The sequence below is a fragment of the Entelurus aequoreus genome, linkage group LG03 (genome assembly GCF_033978785.1).
Source record: "Entelurus aequoreus isolate RoL-2023_Sb linkage group LG03, RoL_Eaeq_v1.1, whole genome shotgun sequence".
In the NCBI taxonomy this organism is placed as follows: Eukaryota; Metazoa; Chordata; class Actinopteri; order Syngnathiformes; family Syngnathidae; genus Entelurus; species Entelurus aequoreus.
The window spans coordinates 16,947,338-16,969,349 of NC_084733.1; the positions used below are offsets into that span (position 1 = coordinate 16,947,338).

General features: G+C 41.6%; 1 protein-coding gene across 2 annotated transcripts in view; it reads left to right on the top strand.

The window, feature by feature from the left end:
* Positions 1 to 22,012, top strand: part of myo10l1 (myosin X, like 1) — a 93,381-nt gene that overhangs the window by 64,821 nt on the left and 6,548 nt on the right. The window contains exons 24-38 of one of the 2 annotated variants that reach the window (XM_062041381.1): positions 857 to 1,618; positions 6,274 to 6,397; positions 6,767 to 6,905; positions 12,907 to 13,011; positions 13,079 to 13,174; positions 13,244 to 13,337; positions 13,451 to 13,506; positions 15,637 to 15,779; positions 15,860 to 16,054; positions 16,113 to 16,270; positions 16,331 to 16,451; positions 16,525 to 16,673; positions 20,210 to 20,358; positions 20,444 to 20,651; positions 20,742 to 20,878. In XM_062041381.1, the coding sequence (XP_061897365.1) occupies positions 857 to 1,618; positions 6,274 to 6,397; positions 6,767 to 6,905; positions 12,907 to 13,011; positions 13,079 to 13,174; positions 13,244 to 13,337; positions 13,451 to 13,506; positions 15,637 to 15,779; positions 15,860 to 16,054; positions 16,113 to 16,270; positions 16,331 to 16,451; positions 16,525 to 16,673; positions 20,210 to 20,358; positions 20,444 to 20,651; positions 20,742 to 20,878 (2,636 nt within the window). Of the gene's footprint in view, positions 1 to 856; positions 1,619 to 6,273; positions 6,398 to 6,766; positions 6,909 to 12,906; positions 13,012 to 13,078; positions 13,175 to 13,243; positions 13,338 to 13,450; positions 13,507 to 15,636; positions 15,780 to 15,859; positions 16,055 to 16,112; positions 16,271 to 16,330; positions 16,452 to 16,524; positions 16,674 to 20,209; positions 20,359 to 20,443; positions 20,652 to 20,741; positions 20,879 to 22,012 lie in introns of both variants that reach the window. The other variant, XM_062041379.1, reaches the window with a different exon arrangement.

Sequence of the window (22,012 nt, forward strand, 5' to 3'; positions counted from 1 at the left end):
TAATTTGCCCAGGTCTGTTCTACGGTATAGCCTCCGAGCTGCTTCTCAATCAACCACCTCACTCCTACCCACTTCTCTAAAGTGGGCTGGCTCAAGGTGGAGGACAGAGTTAAACAACTTGCACTGAGCCTAGTCTATAAAATCCGCTACACCTCCCTGATACCGAAGTACATGTCAAACTACTTCCTTAACGTAAATGACCGCCATAACCACAACACCAGGGGGTGCTCCACTAACCACGTTAAACCCAGATTCCGAACTAACAAAGGTCTTAACTCATTCTCTTTCTATGCCACATCAATGTGGAATGCGCTCCCAACAGGTATAAAAGAAAGGGCATCTCTATCCTCCTTCAAAACCGCAATAAAAGTTCACCTCCAGGCAGCTACAACCCTAAACTAACACCCTCCCCGGATGGCTAATAATCAAATGTAAACAATCAAATGCAGATTCTTTTTCTTATGCCTTCTGATCTCCCTCTCTCTCTCTCTCTCTCTCTCTCTCTATGTCCACTACTTGATGTCCATATCCCCCCACCCACCCCCCCCCCCCCCTCCCTCCACACCCCTGATTGTAAATAATGTAAATAATTCAATGTGATTATCTTGTGTGATGACTGTATTATGATGATAGTATATATCTGTATCATGAATCAATTTAAGTGGACCCCGACTTAAACAAGTTGAAAAACTTATTCGGGTGTTACCATTTAGTGGTCAATTGTACGGAATATGTACTTCACTGTGCAACCTACTAATAAAAGTCTCAATCAATCAATCAACACATCATCAGCATCTTTTGCATATTCTCATGGACACACATCCACTGGACTAAGTTTGGCTTTCTGCACATTTAGGACGAGGCACGTCAGATGGAGGAGATCCTGCAGCTGGAACGTGAGATCGAGCGCCTGCAGAAGAAGCGGGAGGACGAGGTGTCGCAGCTGTGCGAGTCGTCGAAGCAGGAGCTGCAGCTGCGCCGCGACGCCGAGCTCAAGCGCATGAAGAAGGAAGCCTCCCGCAAGGCCACGAGCCTCATCGACCTCCTCAACTTCGACGGCGTGGTGGACCCCGCGCTGGGGGACGCGGCGGCAAAGCCGGTCGCTGAACCGAAAGCCCCCAGGGCTGCGAACGCCGTGCCGGCTGGCGCGTCCAAGGATGAGGAGGTGGACGAGGGTTTCCACGCCGAGGAGGAGTGCATCCCGCTTCCTGACTTCCCACCTCCCGCGGAGACGGACACGCCCATGGATCAGGCCATGTTTGCCCACCTGCCGCCACCTCCGCCTGCGTTCGCCGAAGGGATGGTACCTTCAGAATGTCCCGCCGACGCCACTCCAGTCCCACCCCGGACTGGTGATGACGCCGCCGCCGCCGCCCCTGAGAGGAAGGTGAGCATGGTGGACAGCTTGGTGGACGGGGAGGAGCCCATCTACAGCATGCCCGCCGACACCGAGTCCGACTACGACCAGGAGGAGGAGGAGGGCTCGGTCACGGCCGGGGACGACAGCTCCGTGTCGGGGAGCAACCGGGGCAGCGCCGCCGCCACTGACGAGGAGCACCCGCGCAAGTCCACCTGCACCAACGCCAGCATGGAGTCCTACAGAGGCAGCACAGACTCTGTGAGTTTAGTTTAGTTTAGTTTATTAAGGATCCCCATTAGTCTGCACCGCAGTGGAGACTATTCTTCCTGGGGTCCAGGCAAAAAACATCACACAATCACAAAACAAAAGATTAAAATGCAGTACAACATGATCAAATAATAAAATGTTGTAATACAAAAATAGCAACAACAAAGAACCAAAAAAATAATAATAACTTCGAGTTTACATATTGTTCATACCAAAGATAAAAAGAGCAATATAAAAATAGATATATATATATTTTTGCAAAAAAAAAATAAAAAATAAAACAAAGAACCAATGGCCTAAAATATATACATTAGTGTACCAAAGACAAACAGTAAGTGACGAAAAAAGTTCCATCCACCATTTTCTACTGCTTGTCCCATAATCAATAAAATAGTCAATAAAAACAGTCATGACATTAGGTACAATCTAGAATAATCTCTTTCCGCAATACTTCTCCTCTTAGTCTATTCTTAAAACCCACTCTGCTGGTGATTGATACCAGATATTGTGGAAGTCGATTCCAGTAAGTGATTGCCCTATACATTACAGTCTTTTTCAAAACATCACTTTTGGGTTTAAGACGGGTGAAAGCACCTCTTAGGGCTAACCTGGTACCATAGTTGTGACTTTCACTAGCAAGCAACAGCTGAGAATACAGATATGAAGGTTTATGGTATGTATAGATTGTTTTTAAAAATAGAATCAAACTACACGCTACTCTTTCACCAACTCTCATCCATGACAATTCATTATGCATGATCTCAACGCTGGTCCTAAATGAGCAATGGAGAGCGAGTCTGGCAGCTCTGTTTTGGGTAAGCTGGATTTTATTGAGTTCTTGTTTAGATGCATTAGACCAGATTGCTGGGCAGTAGTCAATATGTGACAATACAAGGGATTGTATAACTTGTTTCGTAGTTGTGTTAGTTAAAAAATAGGCACTTCTTCTTATGATTGAGATGCTTCTGCTCATTGTTGTTACTATGTTATTAATGTGAGTGGCCCAAGATAGTCTTTCATCTATTGTAACTCCCAGCAACCTGGCTTCTTTAACTTGTTCAATATGAACTCCGTTCAAAGAAACATTCAATATGCATTCTTTTCTATGAGCATGTTTTGAGCAAACAACAAGACATTTTGTTTTGGAAATATTAAGTTTCATCTTATTTTCTGTAACCCATTTAGAAATCTGCATAACCTTGTCTTGTAGTATACTGCTCAGGTCTGTGCAATTATCAGCATAAGCATATATTGTTGTGTCATCTGCGTAAATTGCACAGCAACCATTCTTTAAAATACATGACATGTGAGGACACACACACACACACACACACACACACACACACACACACACACACACATACAGTCGTGGTCAAAAGTTTACATACACTTGTAAAGAACATAATGTCATGGCTGTCTTAAGTTTCCAATCATTTCTACAACTCTTATTTTTTTTGTGATAGAGTGATTGGAGCACATACTTGTTGGTCACAAAAAACATTTATGAAGTTTGGTTCTTTTATAGGGGTGTCCGATAATGGCTTTTTTGCCGATATTCCGATATTGTCCAACTCTTAGTTATCGATACCGATATCAACCGATACCGATATATACAGTCGTGGAATTAACACATTATTATGTCTAATTTTGTTGTGATGCCCCGCTGGATGCAGTAAACAATGTAAGAAGGTTTTCCAAAAATAAATTGACTCAAGTTATGGGAAAAAAATGCCAACATGGCACTGCCATATTTATTATTGAAGTCACAAAGTGCATTATTATTTTTAACATGCCTCAAAACAGCAGCTTGGAATTTGGGACATGCTCGTAGGTCAGTGTTTTTCAACCTTTTTTGAGCCAAGGCACATTTTTTTCATAAAAAAATTACGGAGGCACACCACTAGCAGAAAAAGTTAAAAAAATGAAACTCCACCAGGTTGTCTTGCCTTATTTTGAGTTTGTTGTTGTTTCCTGTGTGTAGTGCTTTACTTCCTGTCTTGCGCTGTTATTTTGGTGACCTTTCCTGTTTGGTTCTCCTGTAGCAGCTTCACGCCTTCCTTTGAGTGCTATTGCCCGCACCTGCTTTGTTTTGGCAATCAAGACTATTTAAGTTGTGCGTACGCTATCCTTCTTTGTGGGGGACATTGTTGATTGTCATGTCATGTACGGGATGTGCTTTGTTGACGCCATCTTTGCTCCACACGCTGTAAGTTTTTGCTGTCGTCCAGCATTCTGTTTTTGTTGACTTTGTAGCCAGTTCAGTTTTTACTTTTGTTTTACATAGCCATCCCTGAGCTTCAGTGCCTTTTCCTATTTTTGGTTTAAGCTTTACATATCTTTTTACCTGCACGCTGTCTCCTGCTGTGCTCTGCATATTGGGATCACGACAAACCATCCTTGACGCGTTCCCACTTCTACAAAGCAATGAACTACCTGCTGCCACCTACTGGTATGGAGTATTACAAGATTACCCTGCCAAGCTCTACACAGCACAGGCACTAGACAACGGCACATTATTATGATTATTTATTTGCAAAAAATATTTTTTGGACCAATTAGGTGAAGTTGCATAATTTCCCACGGCACACCAGACAATATCTCACGGCACACGTGCCGCGGCACAGTGGTTGAAAATCACTGGTGTAGGGAGTAGCGGGGGGTGTATATTGTAGCGTCACAGAAGAGTTAGTGCTGCAAGGGGCTCTGGGTATTTGTTCTGTTGTGTTTATGTTGTGTTACGGTGCGGATGTTCTCCCGAAATGTGTTTGTCATTCTTGTTTGGTGTGGGTTCACAGTGTGGCGCATATTTGTAACAGTGTTAAAGTTGTTTATACGGCCACCCTCAGTGTGACCTGTATGGCTGTTGACCAAGTATGAACATACATTCACTTGTGTGTGTGAAAAGCCGTAGATATTATGTGACTGGGCCGGCACGCAAAGGCAGTGCCTTTAAGGTTTATTGGCCCTACGTCCGTGTACACAGCGGCGTTTTAAAAAGTCATACATTTTACTTCTTGAAACCGATACCGATCATTTCCGATATTACATTTTAAAGCATCTCTATTCTTTTATGAATTTATTATGGGTCTACTGAAAATGTGAGCAAATCTGCTGGGTCAAAAGTACACATACAGCAATGTTAATATTTGGTTACATGTCCCTTGGCAAGTTTCACTGCAATAAGACACTTTTGGTAGCCATCCACAAGCTTCTGGTTGAATTTTTTGACAACTCCTCTTGACAAAATTGGTGCAGTTCAGCTAAATGTGTTAGTTTTCTGACATGGACTTGTTTCTTCAGCATTGTCCACACGTTTGAATCAGGACTTTGGGAAGGCCATTTTAAAACTTTAATTCTAGCCTGATTTAGCCATTCCTTTACCACTTTTGACGTGTGTTTGGGGTCATTGTGTCATGCCTGGGTCAGGAATAGGACTCAGATGCATAGGTGGGGAATAATCCGGCAGGCTTTTATTTTGAAAAGTTCACTGTGTTGTTCACTGTGAACCAACCGAAAATTACTCCAAAAGGAGGAAACAAAAATATCTATCTCTAACTACACGAGCGAGGAATATAACTATGACATTTAAATAACAAAAGACGCTCCAAAAAGGAGGGGAAAACAATGGGCTATAAAGCTTCTACACTGATTTTTATCTAGAGAAATAATTAACAAAAGTTCACTCAAAAATGGGGAAAAGAAGAGACGGTAGAAGTAAACTGAACTCACCACTGCGACTTGAAAACTTAACAAACAAAGATTCACTCTGCTTAAGAGGAGAAAAGGAAAAATACCAACTTGGAAATTCAGGATCTGGAAAACAAGACGAGACGAGGCTTGGGTATGAGGCTGGAGATGCACCAGACATTCTGGCACAGAACAAAGGGAGGCGTGGACTCATAAGACACATGGGGGGTAATGAGGAACAGGTGGAAACAATCAGGGATGACGTCAAACTGATGACACATAAGGAAGGTCAAGTGAACTAAAGCATGAAATTCACAAGACACAAAAAACCAAGGACAAGACATCCCTCACCGCGGTGTGAAGTTGCCCTGTTGGAACACCCAACTGCACCCAAGACCCAACCTTCGGGCTGATGATTTTAGGTTGTCCTGAAGAATTTGGAGGTAATTCTCCTTTTTCATTGTCCCATTTACTCTCTGTAAAGCACCAGTTCCATTGGCAGCAAAACAGGCCCAGAGCATAATAATACCACCACCATGCTTGACGGTAGGTGTGGTGTTCCTAGGATTAAAGGCCTCACTTTTTCTCCTCCAAACATATTGCTGGGTACTGTGGCCAAACAGTTCAATTTGTGTTTCATCTGACATTACATGGACAAGGACAAAACCTTCTGGAGGAAAGTTCTGTGGTCCCCAGCAGATTTGGTCACATTTCCAGTAGACCCATAATAAATTCATAAAAGAACCAAACTTCATGAATGGTTTTTTTTGACAAACAAGTATGTGCTCCAATCACTCTATCACAAAAAAATAAGAGTTGTAAAAATGATTGGAAACTCAAGACAGCCATGACATTATGTCCTTTACAAGTTTATGTAAACTTTCGACCACGACTGTATGTACCATACATCTCCACGTTCACTCTTGTCCCGTTTGTGATTATTCTGTCGTCTTCTTCAGTACGCAGGCAGCGACGACGAGCACGACGGCATGATGGACACAGACGAGGAGGTGACAAACGGACGGGTGACGGTGTTTAACGGAAACGGGCCACCTTATTTCCACGGCTACCTCTACATGAAGGGTGAGTTTTTCCTGCGTTTCCCTAATAAAAGGGGCTTCTTCCCTGAACGTGCCCTACCGTCTCTGCAACCAGACAAACAGTGAAACGCAACACATACTTTTCTACACATAATCATGATTACAGATCGACCGATTATCAGCTGGGCAAATATTGGTGCCGATGTTTCCTAAAAAAAAAAAAGTTAAAAAAACAACTCAAAGCTTTGTCCATCCGTTTAGTGACGTATACTATTCATGTCCAAATAGCTTTTATTGCTCCAATTATCGGTTATCGGTCTCCGTGACTACTAATAATCAGTATCGGCCCTAAAAAAGCCGTATCAGTCATGATCATGAATCGACGCTTTAACCTTTCCGATGTTTACCGCAGCCGGTCTGATGATCCCCTGGAGGAGGCGCTGGTGCGTCCTAAAAGACGAGACCTTCATGTGGTTCCGCTCCAAACAAGAGTCCCTCAAGTCGGGTTGGCTCTACAAGAAAGGAGGAGGCCTGTCTACACTCTCACGCAGGTTGTTGTAGTTTTTACCATTTTTATTTTCTTATTTGTGTGTATTCAAATTCTATGTCCAAAGTAACATGGCTTCTCCATCTTCCATTATTACAAATCAATGAGACAATAGGACGTAAGAACGAGATCGGGACAATGTATTGCTGTAAACAGGGACGTGCACATGATTATAGAGGGGCAGGGGCTCAAAGTCAGAAAAGGGCAGGAATTTTTTTTTTGGGCCTTTTTGTAAAATTAAATTTGCTAATAGGAAGCTAACTACTTAGCTGTGTGTCCTTTGTAGGTAAAAGTGATTGCCATTTCTTTTGTGTCAACAAATTATGGTCATAATGAGTTAATTTACATTATCATAGGCTTGGAAGACATGAAAAGCAACAAAACACTGGTTTATTATTAGGCTATTTATTGTTAAAGATAAGCACTTTAATATTGAACATTGAACAGTGCAACATGAACTTTGAAAAAAAATACAAAAATAAATACCCAAATTGAAAAAACTTCAATGTGAAAATCTGTCCTTCTTCCCTTAACTTGATGAAAACACCATCAAGTTGTAACTTATGGTCTTTCTCACTTAATGCTCAGACTAAACAACTGAAACGCAATACAGAGCCAAAAATATGGACCAGGGGCCAGTAGAGGGCTGTATCCTTTCTTTTTTTGGCATTGTGCTGCAGGCATAATCAACATGAATCAAGTTTAAATACAGATGGCAATATTCCTAACAGATAACCTACATCTTATATCCCCAGAATGCTGACATTATTATTATTATTACTAATAATAATAATAATTATTATTATTATTATCATTATCATTCTTATTATTATTATTATTGTTATTATTATCATTATTATTAATATTATTTTGTTAACCCACACAGTATTAGCAAAGTCACAATAAACTTTATATCTAAAACTCTACTGTGAGAGAAATGTGATCCGCCGTAAACACAGTGCATTTTATTTTGAAAATTAACCCGGTGTTTTATTTTGTATTTTGTACGCTACTTCCTGTCCCGCACGATCCGCTCTGCTCTGTGCGGACTTGATGTGCCGTGCTCAATTGATGCGCTGTGCTCCGACGTCCGGCAAAAACAGAAGCTGACACATTGAATAATAGAATAATACAGCGTTTTTCTGAAATATTACCCATATTAGATGCTGAATAAGTGGACGGCGACTAGACCATAACTCACAGGTGCAAGTTGCTCCACTGTCACGTCTCCTGAGGGGCGCAGTAACTTGGCTCTCTCTCCTCTCACTTACTCACTCACTCACCCTCTCTCTCTCTCTCTCTGGCGGAAGCGGCAGACTCAAACAACCCGGTATTACAAGAAAACGTGGAGTTTTTGTACCGCTGGTTTTTTTTACATCCCTGACAGGAATTTATTAATGTTGTTTAAAGAAAAGAAAAAAAACACACACACACAGGCAGAGGGCACTTTTTAAGACAAGGCAAAAAAGGGCAGGGGCTCAAGCACCCATAGGGCCCTATGTGTGCACGTGCCTGGCTGTAAATGTTGCAAAAACTTAAAAATGTTTTAAATTTGTCCTACCATTTAGCATTTTGGGCTTGTCATTTTTTACTGTGTTTTTGCAAAGACAACATTAATAATATATACATGTACATACTATGCAAATAAAAAAAAGGTAAGCTTTTAGTACATTTTGAAAAAATGTTTGTAATTGCTTTTTAATCTTCATTATTTACTTTAAGCTATTACAGTATGTCTCGATACACACATACACACACATATATATATATATATATATATTTTATTTTTTTTTAAATTAATTTTGGCCAAAGGTGGAGCACTTCAAATTTTTACACACACCTGTTATTTCATATGTTGACCAGAGGGGGAGCACTTTTAAAACCGACACACAGTCAATTTGAAAAATCCCTCCTTTTTGGGACCACCCTAATTTTGATATATATATATAATTTCTTATATATATATATATATATATATATATATATATATATATATATATATATATATATATATATATATATATATATATATATATATATATATATATATAAAAAATATAAATAAATATATATATATATATATATATATATATATATATATATATATATATATATATATATATATATATATATATATATATATACAAATTTTATTTTTTTATTTTTTTTAATGTTTATTTTTGTATTAATTTTGGCCAAAGGTGGAGCACTTCAAATGTTTACACACACTTGTGTAAAAAAAAATTATAAAATAAAAAAAAATTATATATACATATATATATATATATATATATATATATATATATATATATATATATATATATATATATATATATATATATATATATATATATATATATATATATATATATATATATATATATATATTTTTTTTTTTTTTTTTATAACCGACACACAGTCAATTTGAAAAATCCCTCCTTTTTGGGACCACCCTGATTTTGATAGATTTCACCATCAGCGGTGCAAAAGAGACATTCTCTATCAGATGCGATGGTTTTCCGTATTGGGACCATGATTTCGGTCCTAACTTGTTCACCGGTCCTCATACGGACGTTACTTTTCCTTGTCTCAAGAAGGGTAGAAATACAAGAACACACACTCACACACACACACACGGACACACACACGCCTTTGCTTAGTCAGATGTATGGTAAATGTCACACACCAACATGATAATGACACATATACATATATAGCACGTCACTATACCTAAGTATATGTATATATACAGTACATAAATGATCACATTCATCCATTAACTAATTTACACACACAACACTAACCACCAGATACCAGGAGCAGGGAACCTTAGGCCCTTTTCCAATGAGTCGATAACACCAGCCGAGGATGTTAAAATAATATCTAAACAGCAGACATTTATCCATGAAAATACGGTGAAGCACCTTGAACGATATACTTTAGAAGTACACTGGTTTAAATGTAACTTAGATATTGGGTTTCACTATGTAAAGCGCTTTGAGTCACTAGAGAAAAACGCTATATAAATATAATTCCCTCCGCCCCTAGAAGTTCGCTCTCCATGCAAAATGTTGTACATTATTATTACATTACTTCAGAGAACATTATATTATAATGTTTTTCCATACGATAATTCTTATCTAAAGTTTGTTTCTTTTTTAAAAGGCATGTTAAAATAGTGCTCTTCTGGGGGGCCAAGCACCGATTAAATGTTGATTACTTTTAATGAGCGACACTGTTTCGCAATGTGTTTTCCGAGGTACAAGCTGCTTCACAGACATTTACCCCTACTCGTATGCCGAGGTACCACTTCTGAATATCAAGCAAATGTGGTTATTATAATGCGAGTCAACGGCACCAAATCCGATGGAGGGAAAAGAGTGTGAGTATTTTTTCATAGCATCCTGGGGCACCCCGAGCCGGGAACTGAACCCAGGCTCGCTGCTATGAAAGGCAGAAGCATGCACCAATACACCACCAATGATTAGTAGCTCTTCTATATAAAATATGAAAAAAATATTTAAAAAAACTAAATAATTCTTACTCAATTAGCAGACATATTGAGAATCTAAACCATCAAAATCGGCAGAATGTACATGTTTGTTGCCGTGGTGTGATGAATAAGTGAATGTGAGGGACACTCACTGGCTGTATTGACACTGCACTGATACTGTGATGGGGATTCATACATGTACCATCTGCTGGATCAAAACAATGTCAATACATTAATAGTTAGCAAACATACTTGTGTATATGTATATCTATGTTTTAAACTACAAAACCCAAAACCAGTGAAGTCGGCACGTTCTGTAAATCGTAAAGAAAAAACAGAATACAATGATTAGCAAATCCTTTTCCACTTATATTTAATTGAATAGACTGTAAAGACAAGATATTTAATGTTGGAACTGAGAAACTTGTTGGTTTTTTTGCAAATAATCATTAACTTAGAATTTAATGGCAGCAACACATTGCAAAGAAGTTGGCACAGGGGCATTTTTACCACTGTGTTACATGGCCTTTCCTTTTAACAACACTCAGTAAACGTTTTGGAACTGAGGAGACCAATTTTTGAAGATTTTCAGGTGGAATTCTTTCCCATTCTTGCTTGATGTACAGCTTAAGTTGTTCAACAATCCGGGGTCTCCGCTACGCTTCATAATGCGCCACACATTTTCAATGGTCTGGACTACAGGCAGGCCAGTCTAGTACCTGCACTTTTTTTTTACTACGAAGCCACTGTAGTTACGCACAGTGTTTTTTTTAAGTGTTCCTGAACCCATGTGGTGATATCCTTTACACACTGATGTCGGTTTTTGATGCAGTACCACCTGAGGGATCCAAGGTCACGGGCATTCAATGTTACGTGCAGTGATTTCTCCAGATTCTTTGAACCTTTTGAGGATATTACGGACCGTAAATGGTGAAATCCCTAAATTCCTTTCAATAGCTGGTTGAGAAATGTTGTTCTTAAACTGTTCGACAATTTGCTCACGCATTTGTTCACAAAGTGGTGACCCTCACCCCATCCTTGTTTGTGAATGACTGAGCATTTCATGGAAGCTGCTTTTATACCCAATCATGGCCCCCACCTGTTCCCAATTAGCCTGTCCACCTGTGGGATGTTCCAAATAAGTGTTTGATGAGATTTCCTCACCTTTCTTAGAATTTTTTTGCCACTTGTGCCAGCTTTTTTATTTGCAAAAAATAACGTTTACCAGTTCGAACGTTAAGTATCTTGTCTTTGCAGTCTATTCAATTGAATATAGGTTGAAAAGGATTTGCAAATCATTGTATTCCGTTTTTATTTACCATTTACACAACGTGCTAACTTCACTGGTTTAGGGGTTTGTAATAGCTGTGCAGAAATGAACATGAAATGTGCAACTCTGATCAATTAAACAAATGGTAAACATTAAAAGAAGAACATTTACTTTCTTTCAGGTAATGTCAAGAGTGGATTACCCACGCTTCTTGATAAAAAGTTTGGCGCTTTACAGGACGCAGCAGCTTTGTCGGTCACATGTTTTTTTCTTAAAGTGACACACACATCGAGGCATCAATGGACACGCTATCCCTTCTTGTGTGTCATAATGCATCGATGTGTGACCAATCGCTAATTTTGGTCTATTTGTTATAAAATATATTGCTCTAATTAAGTGGTTCTTAACCTTGTTGGAGGTACCGAACCCCACCAGTTTCGTATGCGCATTCACCGAACCCGAACCGTAGTCATAAAACGATGTTATTATATTAAAAAAATACTAATAAAGATATATTTTACAAACAGAAAGTTACACGAATGTACACATGATCCCATGTTTACATCTCATTGTGCAACATGTGAATGTTTTAGTGGGAACTATATGCGATATCTGAAAGGGGTACACATTATTTCCAAAGCAGGAACCCCACCCAGACATAATACTAGTACACAGCTTATGAAAAACAATATGTTATAGTCATTGTAAGTGGGCCAAAACCATTATATTAGAAAATAATCTCATGGAAATAACTGCTGTCATTTGATTACAATAATAAAACATTGAACTTGTTATTTAGTCAGGTTTGGGACAGGTGTGCTGCTGTTGTAGCCACAGTGTGCTTGTCTGATGTCGCTCACATGTGCTCCACCGAATGCTCAAGGAGTTTTTGCGTTTTCTCACACATATGGAAAATTACAGGGAACATTGTTTGGGGGTATCCATAATACGCCGATAGGGAGAAGTTTTTATTTACACGATGAGTCGGGTGTGTCTTGACCTCCGCGACACAGGCTCTGCCGAACCCCTGAGGCCGACTCACCGAACCCCGAGGGTTCGATCGAACCCAGGTTAAGAACCACTGCTCTAATTTCAGGCGCTTCAAAGCAATTCATCCAAAATGGAAGCTATTTTGTTTTGCCTTCAAATTTAAAGTTTTTTTTAAGAACTTTTCAGCACTATCGTGTCAAGTGTAAGCAAGATGCATGTTGCAAACTGAACTAACCGTACTGCTTGCATCAGAAACTGGAAGATGCGCTGGTTCGTGCTGAGGGACAGCAAGCTGATGTATTACGACAACGACAGCGAGGAGAAGCTGAAGGGAACCATCGACATCCGAGCTGCAAAGTAAGACGCAATTCCTCAGCCCGCCTGAATTGCAAAATTCGGTAAACAACGTGTCGTGTCCTCTCAGGGAAATCGTCGACAACCACGAGAAGGAAAACGCCCTGAACATCGTGACGGATGAGAGGACCTACCAGGTGTTTGCGGAGTCGCCGGAGGACGCCAGGTGCGGTGCTCGCCCTATGTCGGCTGCAGAACAGCTACGTGCTAACGACGTCAAACTGTTTATGTGCAGTGGTTGGTTCAAGGTGCTCAGTAAGGTGCGGGTGTGCACGCCGGAGCAGCTGCTGGAAATGTCCCACGAACAGGCCAACCCCAAAAATGCTGTGGTCAGTCCATGAAAAGTTTGCAATATTAGTCAAGAGAGAGCAGCATATGCTGACTCAATTGTATGCCATATATTCTAATATTGTTATTTTCTAACAATGTTTTTTTTCTTCAGGGAACGCTCGATGTGGGCCTGATCGACTCCGTCTGCGCGTCTGACAATCCTGATCGGTGAGTCTGATTTTTATCTACAAGATACAAGAGAAACGAGATGTTTTATTTGTAATTGCACTTAAAAAGTACAACGGGATTTGTTTAGAGTCGACCCGCCCAAGAAACAGAAACTCAGTATGACAGGGAGTGTTATGTTTGCAGAGGGAGATGACGGCTCAGACACTAGGGGGCAGTATAGTTCTGTGTATTTAAATGATAAATGATAAATGGGTTATACTTGTATAGCGCTTTTCTACCTTCAAGGTACTCAAAGCGCTTTGACAGTATTTCCACATTCACCCATTCACACACTGATGGCGGGAGCTGCCATGCAAGGCGCTAACAAGCAGCCATCAGGAGCAAGGGTGAAGTGTCTTGCCCAAGGACACAACGGACGTGAGTAGGATGGTAGAAGATGGGGATTGAACCCCAGTAGCGAGCAACCCTCCGATTGCTGGCACGGCCACTCTACCAACTTCGCCATAAATTTTATTTGTGCATATATATATATATATATATATATATATATATATATATATATATATATATATATATATATATATATATATATATATATATATATATATACAACAATACAATACAATAAACTAAACAATACTAACCAAATAAACTATAGAATGGTGTGTGTGTCAAAACCCAAGAGTGTGTGTGTGTGTGAGGCTATGTGTAAGGTTAACTGAAGTGTGTGTTACCAAGTGTTGTCGAGAGTGAATGAACAAGGCAGTCCCTGGGGCAGGCAGATGATCCAGGGCAGGAGAGAAGAGACAAGGTCCGTGTCCAGAGCGAGGGTCGAGGATCGAGGAAGGCAAAACACGAAAGAATATCCAAGGGCTAAGACTCTGGACGGAACTGAGGGAGAACAGACAAGGATGTCAGACACAGAGGGAAAACGCAGAGAGAGAGAGAGAGAGAGAGAGGTAGAGAGAGGTAGAGAGAGAGAGAGAGAGAGAGAGAGAGAGAGAGAGAGAGGCAGAGGCGCTTCGGCTCAAGGTACACAAAGGGTAAACTAAGTTCCCGCCAGGATCCTTGGGTCCACTGGTCCTTTATACAGCTCCCTCTCATCAGGTCCAGGTGCGCTGATTGCTGATCGCCCACAGCCTTTCCGGCATGTGGGCGCGTCCCGAGGCACAGCAAGCAGAGCGCAAAGATGAGGGCGCATTGGAATGCGCCCTGGCCGTGACAGGGAGTACAGGACTGGAAGCTGATGGACATATTGGCGTTTTGTTTCGCAATATTATGCAAAAGCAACTTTTCTTACCTTCTGGTACCTGCTGATCTGTATTTGGGATCTGCGTGAATCCTGAAAAATTGCGCAGTCCGCCTTTGTAGTCCGTGCCGACACCGTAGTCGATAATCTTCTTCTTTTTCTCTATCTTCTTGTCATGGGACATTCATCCTCCGCTGTTGCCATTTCTAATATAAAGTAGTGTAAAGTTCTTACTTATATCTGTCAGTAAACTCGCCATGAAATATATATATATATATATATATATATATACCTGTATATATATATATATATTTACATACAGTATATATATATATACACATACATACATATATATATATATATATATATATATATATATATATATATATATATATATATATATATATATATATATACTCTCTCGCTTTTTGTATTTTATTTCCTTAGAAAATTAAATAAATGTATTAATATAAAATATACCAAAAATATAGATATAAATGTTTTTTTAAACTCAAGTGAAACTAATTATTTGGTCTTTTCTTTTGTTGTTTTTTAGTCTTTTTTTTGTTATTTTTATTTGTGACCAGTTTATTTATTAATTGTAATGTTTTTTTTATCCTGGAAAAATAAACACACAAACACAACACCCCCCTTTTGGTTATATTTTTTGTTTACTTTTTTTGGGGGGGCGGGGGGGCGACACACACACCAAACAAGCCATAAGACAGGCAGACGTGTTTCCACAGAATTTGCAGACGTGTTTCCACTGAATTTGAGGAATTCCACTTTACTGAAATATTAAAAACCACATATTTTTGTTGCATTTTTTCTTATAGTTGATCTTCTATTTACTCATCTTAAAAGTCATTACGGTAATGTAATAAATTCAGGTGGATTTAGTATTAGTGTGCTCTTTCCAGGCCCAACTCCTTTGTGATCATCACGGCCAACCGTGTGATCCACTGCAACAGCGACACGCCCGAGGAGATGCACCACTGGATCAGTCTGCTGCAGAAACCCAAAGGAGACGCGCGGATCGACGGCCAGGAGTTCCTCGTTCGAGGTGACGTGACCCCTTTAAGCGCTTTTGAACCGTGCAGGTAATTCTTGCTCCTTACCTCGTCTTCGTCGACCTCCTTCCAGGCTGGCTCCAGAAGGAGGTGAAGACCAACGCCAAGAGCACCTCCCTGAAGCTGAAGAAGCGCTGGTTCGTCCTCACCCACAACTCCCTGGATTACTACAAGAGCTCCGAGCGCAACTCGTCCAAAATGGGAACGCTTGTCCTCAACTCGCTGTGCTCCATCATCCAGCCTGACGAAAGAGTTCACAGGGAGACGGGTAAGGGACAAATACAAAAACTCCTGAGGGATGATTGATTGATTGACATGTTTTGCAGGCTACTGGAACATCACAGTGTATGGCAGAAAACACTCCTATCGCCTCTATACCAAAATGCTGAATGAGGCCATGAGATGGACGGCCGCCATACAAGGCGTCATAGACAGCAAGACCCCCATTGAGACCCCGACTCTACAGCTCATCAGAGACATCAAGGTAAAAGCCCCTGAACAAGCATTTATTGATAGCATTAAGTTACATGTCGTGATCCCACAGGAGAACAGCGTCAATCCAGAAATAGTGGAGCAGATGTACAAAAGGAACCCCATCCTCAGATACACGCAGCATCCTCTCCACTCGCCGCTGCTGCCGCTACCGTACGGCGAGGTCCCCAGCCGTGAGTCACTGACCCCACCTACAACTCAACTGCCAGTGTCACCCAACTCTTAATTGTGTCAATCCCTGCACAGTGCAAAGGCAGCAAGGCTACGCCAGCCTGCAGGACGAGGCAGTGCGGGTCTTCAACTCGCTGCAGGAAATGGAGACGCTGGCCGACACGGTGCCCATCATCCAGGGCATCCTGCAGACCTGCCAGGACCTGCGCCCGCTCAGGGATGAGGTTGGTGCTCTGGAAAACAAACCAAGCAGGGTGGGGAGTGTGGGCCCGTCGCTGGAGAGACACTCTTCAGAGCCGTAGTGTTACGCTCCACTATCTCCACTTTGCTGCAGATCTCTGATTTCTTGGTCTGCTTCAGTCTCTTATTGGATAGAAAATTGGTCATCTTTTGCTGAGAAGTTAATACAGGAGACCATCGTTCTCCACATTACCCACTTTGTTGCAGTGCTCCATATTCTCCATGTGAATAGCATTGGTCCCCTAATGGTGAAAGGTACATTTAGGCGACCCTTATTCTCCTCCATTGTTGTTTTTTACTTGTTAATACTGTGGACCCCCTCGCTCCACTTTTCCGCATTGCTCCATATTCTCCTTTTTAAGTAAAGTTCAATGTTTATCAATCAATCAATGTTTATCTATATAGCCCTAAATCACAAGTGTCTCAAAGGGCTGCACAAGCCACAACGACATCCTCAGTTCAGAGCCCACATAAGGGCAAGGAAAAACTCACAACCCAGTGGGACGTCGATGTGAATGACTATGAGAAACCTTGGAGAGGACCGCATATGTGGGTGACCCCCCCCCCCCCCTTCTAGGGGAGACCGGATGCAATGGACGTCGAGTGGGTCTAGTATAATATTGTGGAAGTCCAGTCCATAGTGGATCTAACATAATAGTGAGAGTCCAGTCCATAGTGGATCTAACATAATAGTGAGAGTCCAGTCCATAGTGGGGCCAGCCGGAGACTATCCCGAGCGGAGACAGGTCAGCAGCGCAGAGATGTCCCCAACCGATGCACAGGCGAGCGGTCCAGCCCGGGTCCCGACTCTGGACAGCTAGCACTTCATCCATGGCCACCGGACCAGGAGAAAAGAAAAGAAACGGCAGATCAACTGGTCTAAAAAGGGGGTCTATTTAAAGGCTAGAGCAGGGGTCGGCAACCCGCGGCTCCGGAGCCGCATGCGGCTCCTTGACCACTCTGATGCGGCTCAGCTACATGCATGCCGACCCCCTCGATTTTCCCAGGAGACTTATGGATGTCAGTGTCTCTCATAGACTACTCCCAGGGAAAAATAATCCTATTAACACTCTAATTACTATATAAAGGGCATGCCCTAATTGCACTGCAGTAATTGTCCTCTATAGCATTTACTTACAGCATGTCAGGCCAGCTACATGTTGTATGTTGTTATTACTTGCTCACACAGGAGACAGCAAAGCATAGTTACTCATCAGCCACACAGCTTACACTGACGGTAGCCGTATCAAACAACTTCAACATTGTTACGTTACAAATATGCGCCACACTGTGAACCCACACCAAAAAAGAATGAAAAACACATTTCTGGAGAACATCCCACTGTAACACAACATAAACACAACACAACCATTACCCAGAATCCCATGCAGTCCTAACTCTTCCGGTCTACATTATACACCCTGCTACCACCAAATCCCCCCACACATCAACCCCCCCCCCCCCCCCTCTTCGTGGTTGGTTGAGCGGAAGAGTTAGGGCTGCATGGGATTCTGGGTATTGGTACCGTCAGTGTAAGATGTGTGGCTGCTGAGTTAGTAGCCTTGCTGTCTCTTACGTGAGCAAGCTAAAGTTGCATTCCACTTGTGGCCGAGCAGGTACACTGATTGGGCAGACTGTAGAGGGCGCCAAATGCAGTGTCACAACGCTCTGATATTCGGGAGTCTCCCGGGAAAAATGAGAGGGTTGGCAAGTGTGACGCAAGCGACATTCATCCAAAACTCGCGGGCTGCACTAACATCCAATTCCCACATTAAAGTGCGTGCCGGTGCGTGTGTCTGAGACCCCTGGTTAACATAGCACAAAGCATGTAAGCTTTGTATGCGGTGTTTTTCATTTTAAATTTTAAAAACATTTTTGTGGCTCCCATTACTTTCTTTAATGTGTGAAACTTGCCAAAATGGCTCTTTGAGTGGTAAAGGTTGCCGACCCCTGGGCTAGAGTATACAAATGAGTTTTAAGATGGGACTTAAATGCTTCTACTGAGGTAGCATCTCTAACTTTTACCGGGAGGGCATTCCAGAGTACTGGAGCCCGAATAGAAAACGCTCTATAGCCCGCAGACTTTTTTGGGCTCTGGGAATCACTAATAAGCCGGAGTTCTTCGAACGCAGACATATGGTACAATACAATCAGCAAGATAGGATGGAGCTAGACCGTGTAGTATTTTATACGTAAGTAGTAAAACCTTAAAGTCACATCTTAAGTGCACAGGAAGCCAGTGCCAGTGAGCCAGTATAGGCGTAATATGATCAAACTTTCTTGTTCTTGTCAAAAGTCTAGCAGCCGCATTTTGTACCAACTGTAATCTTTTAATGCTAGACATAGGGAGACCCGAAAATAATACGTTACAGTAATCGAGACGAGACGTAACGAACGCATGAACAATGATCTCAGCGACGCTAGTGGACAAAATGGAACGAATTTTAGCGATATTACGGAGATGAAAGAAGGCCGTTTTAGTAACACTCTTGATGTGTGACTCAAACGAGAGAGTTGGGTCGAAGATAATACCCAGATTCTTTACCGAGTCGCCTTGTGTAATTGTTTGGTTGTCAACTTTATCCATGAGCTCTAGTGCAATGCACACTGGTACTTTATCTTTATCTCCATACTGTAGATTTGATGCCTACATCAAAGTGCCACCTATGTCTATCAAGCTCCATGTTCTGATGTTTAAATGTTAGTTGTCTGGTTGTGGTTGTGTCTGTGCTTGTGTTTTTGTTTTTGTGTATGTTAAGAAAGCAATGATGCTCTGTGCCCAAGACAAATTTCCCCGCGGGGACAATAAAGTTGAACCTTGAACTTTGAACCTTGAAATGTTAAGGTGGTATTAATAAATAGGTGTCGGTGTCTAGCAGGACCGATAATCAGCATTTCCGCTGGTCTCTTCATGTTGAGAAGTAAATTTAGGAAACCCTCACATTTCACAGTCTGCATTTTGCTCCAATGCTCCATATTCTTCTTGGATAAAATTGGTCTTTATTTGCTGAGAAGTTAATACAGGAGACCATCGTTCTTCACATTTTCCACTTTGCTGCAATGCTCCATATTCTTCTTTTTGAGTAAAATTGGTCACTTTATGTTGAAAAGTAAATACAGTGGACACCTCCTTACTCCACATTACCCACTTTGCTACAATGCTCCATATTCTTCTTAGAAAAAATTGGTCTTATTTTCCTGAGAAGTAACTACAGGAAACGTTCCTTCTCCACTTTGCTGCAGTGCTCCATATTCTCCTTGTGAAAAAAATTGGTCACCTCATTGTGAGAAGTATATTTAGGAGACCTTTGTTCTCCTCCGATGTTGTTTACTTGCTGAAACATAAATACAGTGAAACCCTCCCCCCACTCCACAATCTCCACTCCATATTCCCCTTTTTGAGTAAAATGTGTCTCTTCATGTTAAAAAGTAAATTTAGGGGAACCTTCTTCTCCTCAGTTGTTGTTGTTTCTTAGCTTTTTACTGGGTCTTCATGTTAGCATCGTGTTTTGTGTCTTAGGTTTATTGCCAGGTGATCAAGCAGACCAATCACGTGCCTCAGCCCAACAGCCCGGCCAATCGGGCGCACTGGCACCTCCTCACCTGCATGAGCTGCACCTTCCTCCCCAGTCGCGCCATTCTCAGATATCTGCGTTTCCATCTCAAGAGGTAAGTCTTGTGATCACTGCCTCTCTACATTTCTTCGCACTAGAAGTAATTAAACTTATTTTTGTATGTGTGTGTCCCTCGTCAGGGTGCGCGAGCGTTATCCCGGCACTGAGATCGAACGCTACGCCACTTTCATCGGCGAGTCCCTGAAGAAGACCAAGACTCGAGAGTTTGTGCCCTCACAGGAGGAGATTGCCGCCCTGTTGGTGAGACAAGAGATGAGCACCACGGTTTACTGCCATGGGGGAGGGTCCTGCAAGATCTCCATCAACTCCCACACCACAGCAGGAGAGGTGCGCACACAAAGCTTACAGACAAGTACGGACACAAAGCTGACTGAACTGCACAACAAACACATCTGGTTTTAAATGTTTCTGCTAAAGGTTGTGGAGAAGTTGATTCGAGGTTTGGCCATGGAGGACAGCAAGAACCTTTTCTCACTTTTTGAGCACAACGCTGTCACAGATCGAGCGCTGGAGAGCAGAGTCATCGTGGCAGATGTCCTGGCAAAATTCGAAAGGTATCTATTAAACACGCAGTTTACAAACGACATTGTGTTTATTGACACACATCTAATCATCTATTTGTACACTCATTAGACGCAACTTAAAGTTTACCTGCAGTATTTACGAGCCAATAACTTACGGAGTTGTTTTCAAAACCACTTTGTGCCAGCCAACTCTCTGAACCAACTGATCATCAAACCAACTAACCAATTACCTTACCCAACAATTAACCAAATTACCAGTCTTAACGCTACCGCCCACCAACCAATTAACCCACCTAATCAAACAAAACCCCCAAAACCTGCCAAACTAAAAGAATTGAGAAAGTAACCAATCCAACCAATCCACCCAATAATTAACTAACAAACTTAGCAAAACGGGCCACCCAGACGCCTACCAAAGAACTCAACCAACCGAATCACATCAACTCAATTAACGAACTAACTTACCCAAGCAACCAAACCTAGCCACCCACCATCCAACCCCAACTTTACTCCCGCCTCCATCAATCAACCAACTACGGTATTTTCCGCACTATAAGGCGCACCTTCAATGAATGGCCTATTTTAAAACTTTGTTCATATATAAGGCGCACCTTATTATAAGGCGCACCGCATTATAAGGCGCATAGAATAGGCGCTATAGTAGAGGCTGGGGTTACGTTATGTATCCATTAGATGGAGCTGCGCTAAAGGGAATGTCAACAAAACAAATAGTGATTGTACTGACACTTCTACCTGCTGCTCTCTGTTCAACAACTCACTGTTCGAGTTTGTCCTTCAACTGTAGCCATCTCGCTTTGTTCCCTCGAAAACTCTGTTTAGTCTTCTTTACTTGGCGCAGAGGTCATCATGTTGCTTCCTCCACTTCCGCACCATTGATTCGTTAATGTTAAATTCTCTCGCTGCTGCTCTATTCCCGTGTTCTACTGCGTGACTGATTGCCTTGAGTTTAAACTCTGCGTCGTAAGCGTGTCTCTTAATAGGAGCCATTTTTGGGTCTTTACATAAAGTTTAGGTCTCGCAACTATGGTAAGCAGCCGCCAACTTCATTTTCCCCCGTAGAAGAAGAAGCGCTTCTTCTTCTACGGTAAGCAGCCACCGAATTCATTTTCCCCCGTAGAAGAAGAAGCTCTTCTACGGGGGAAA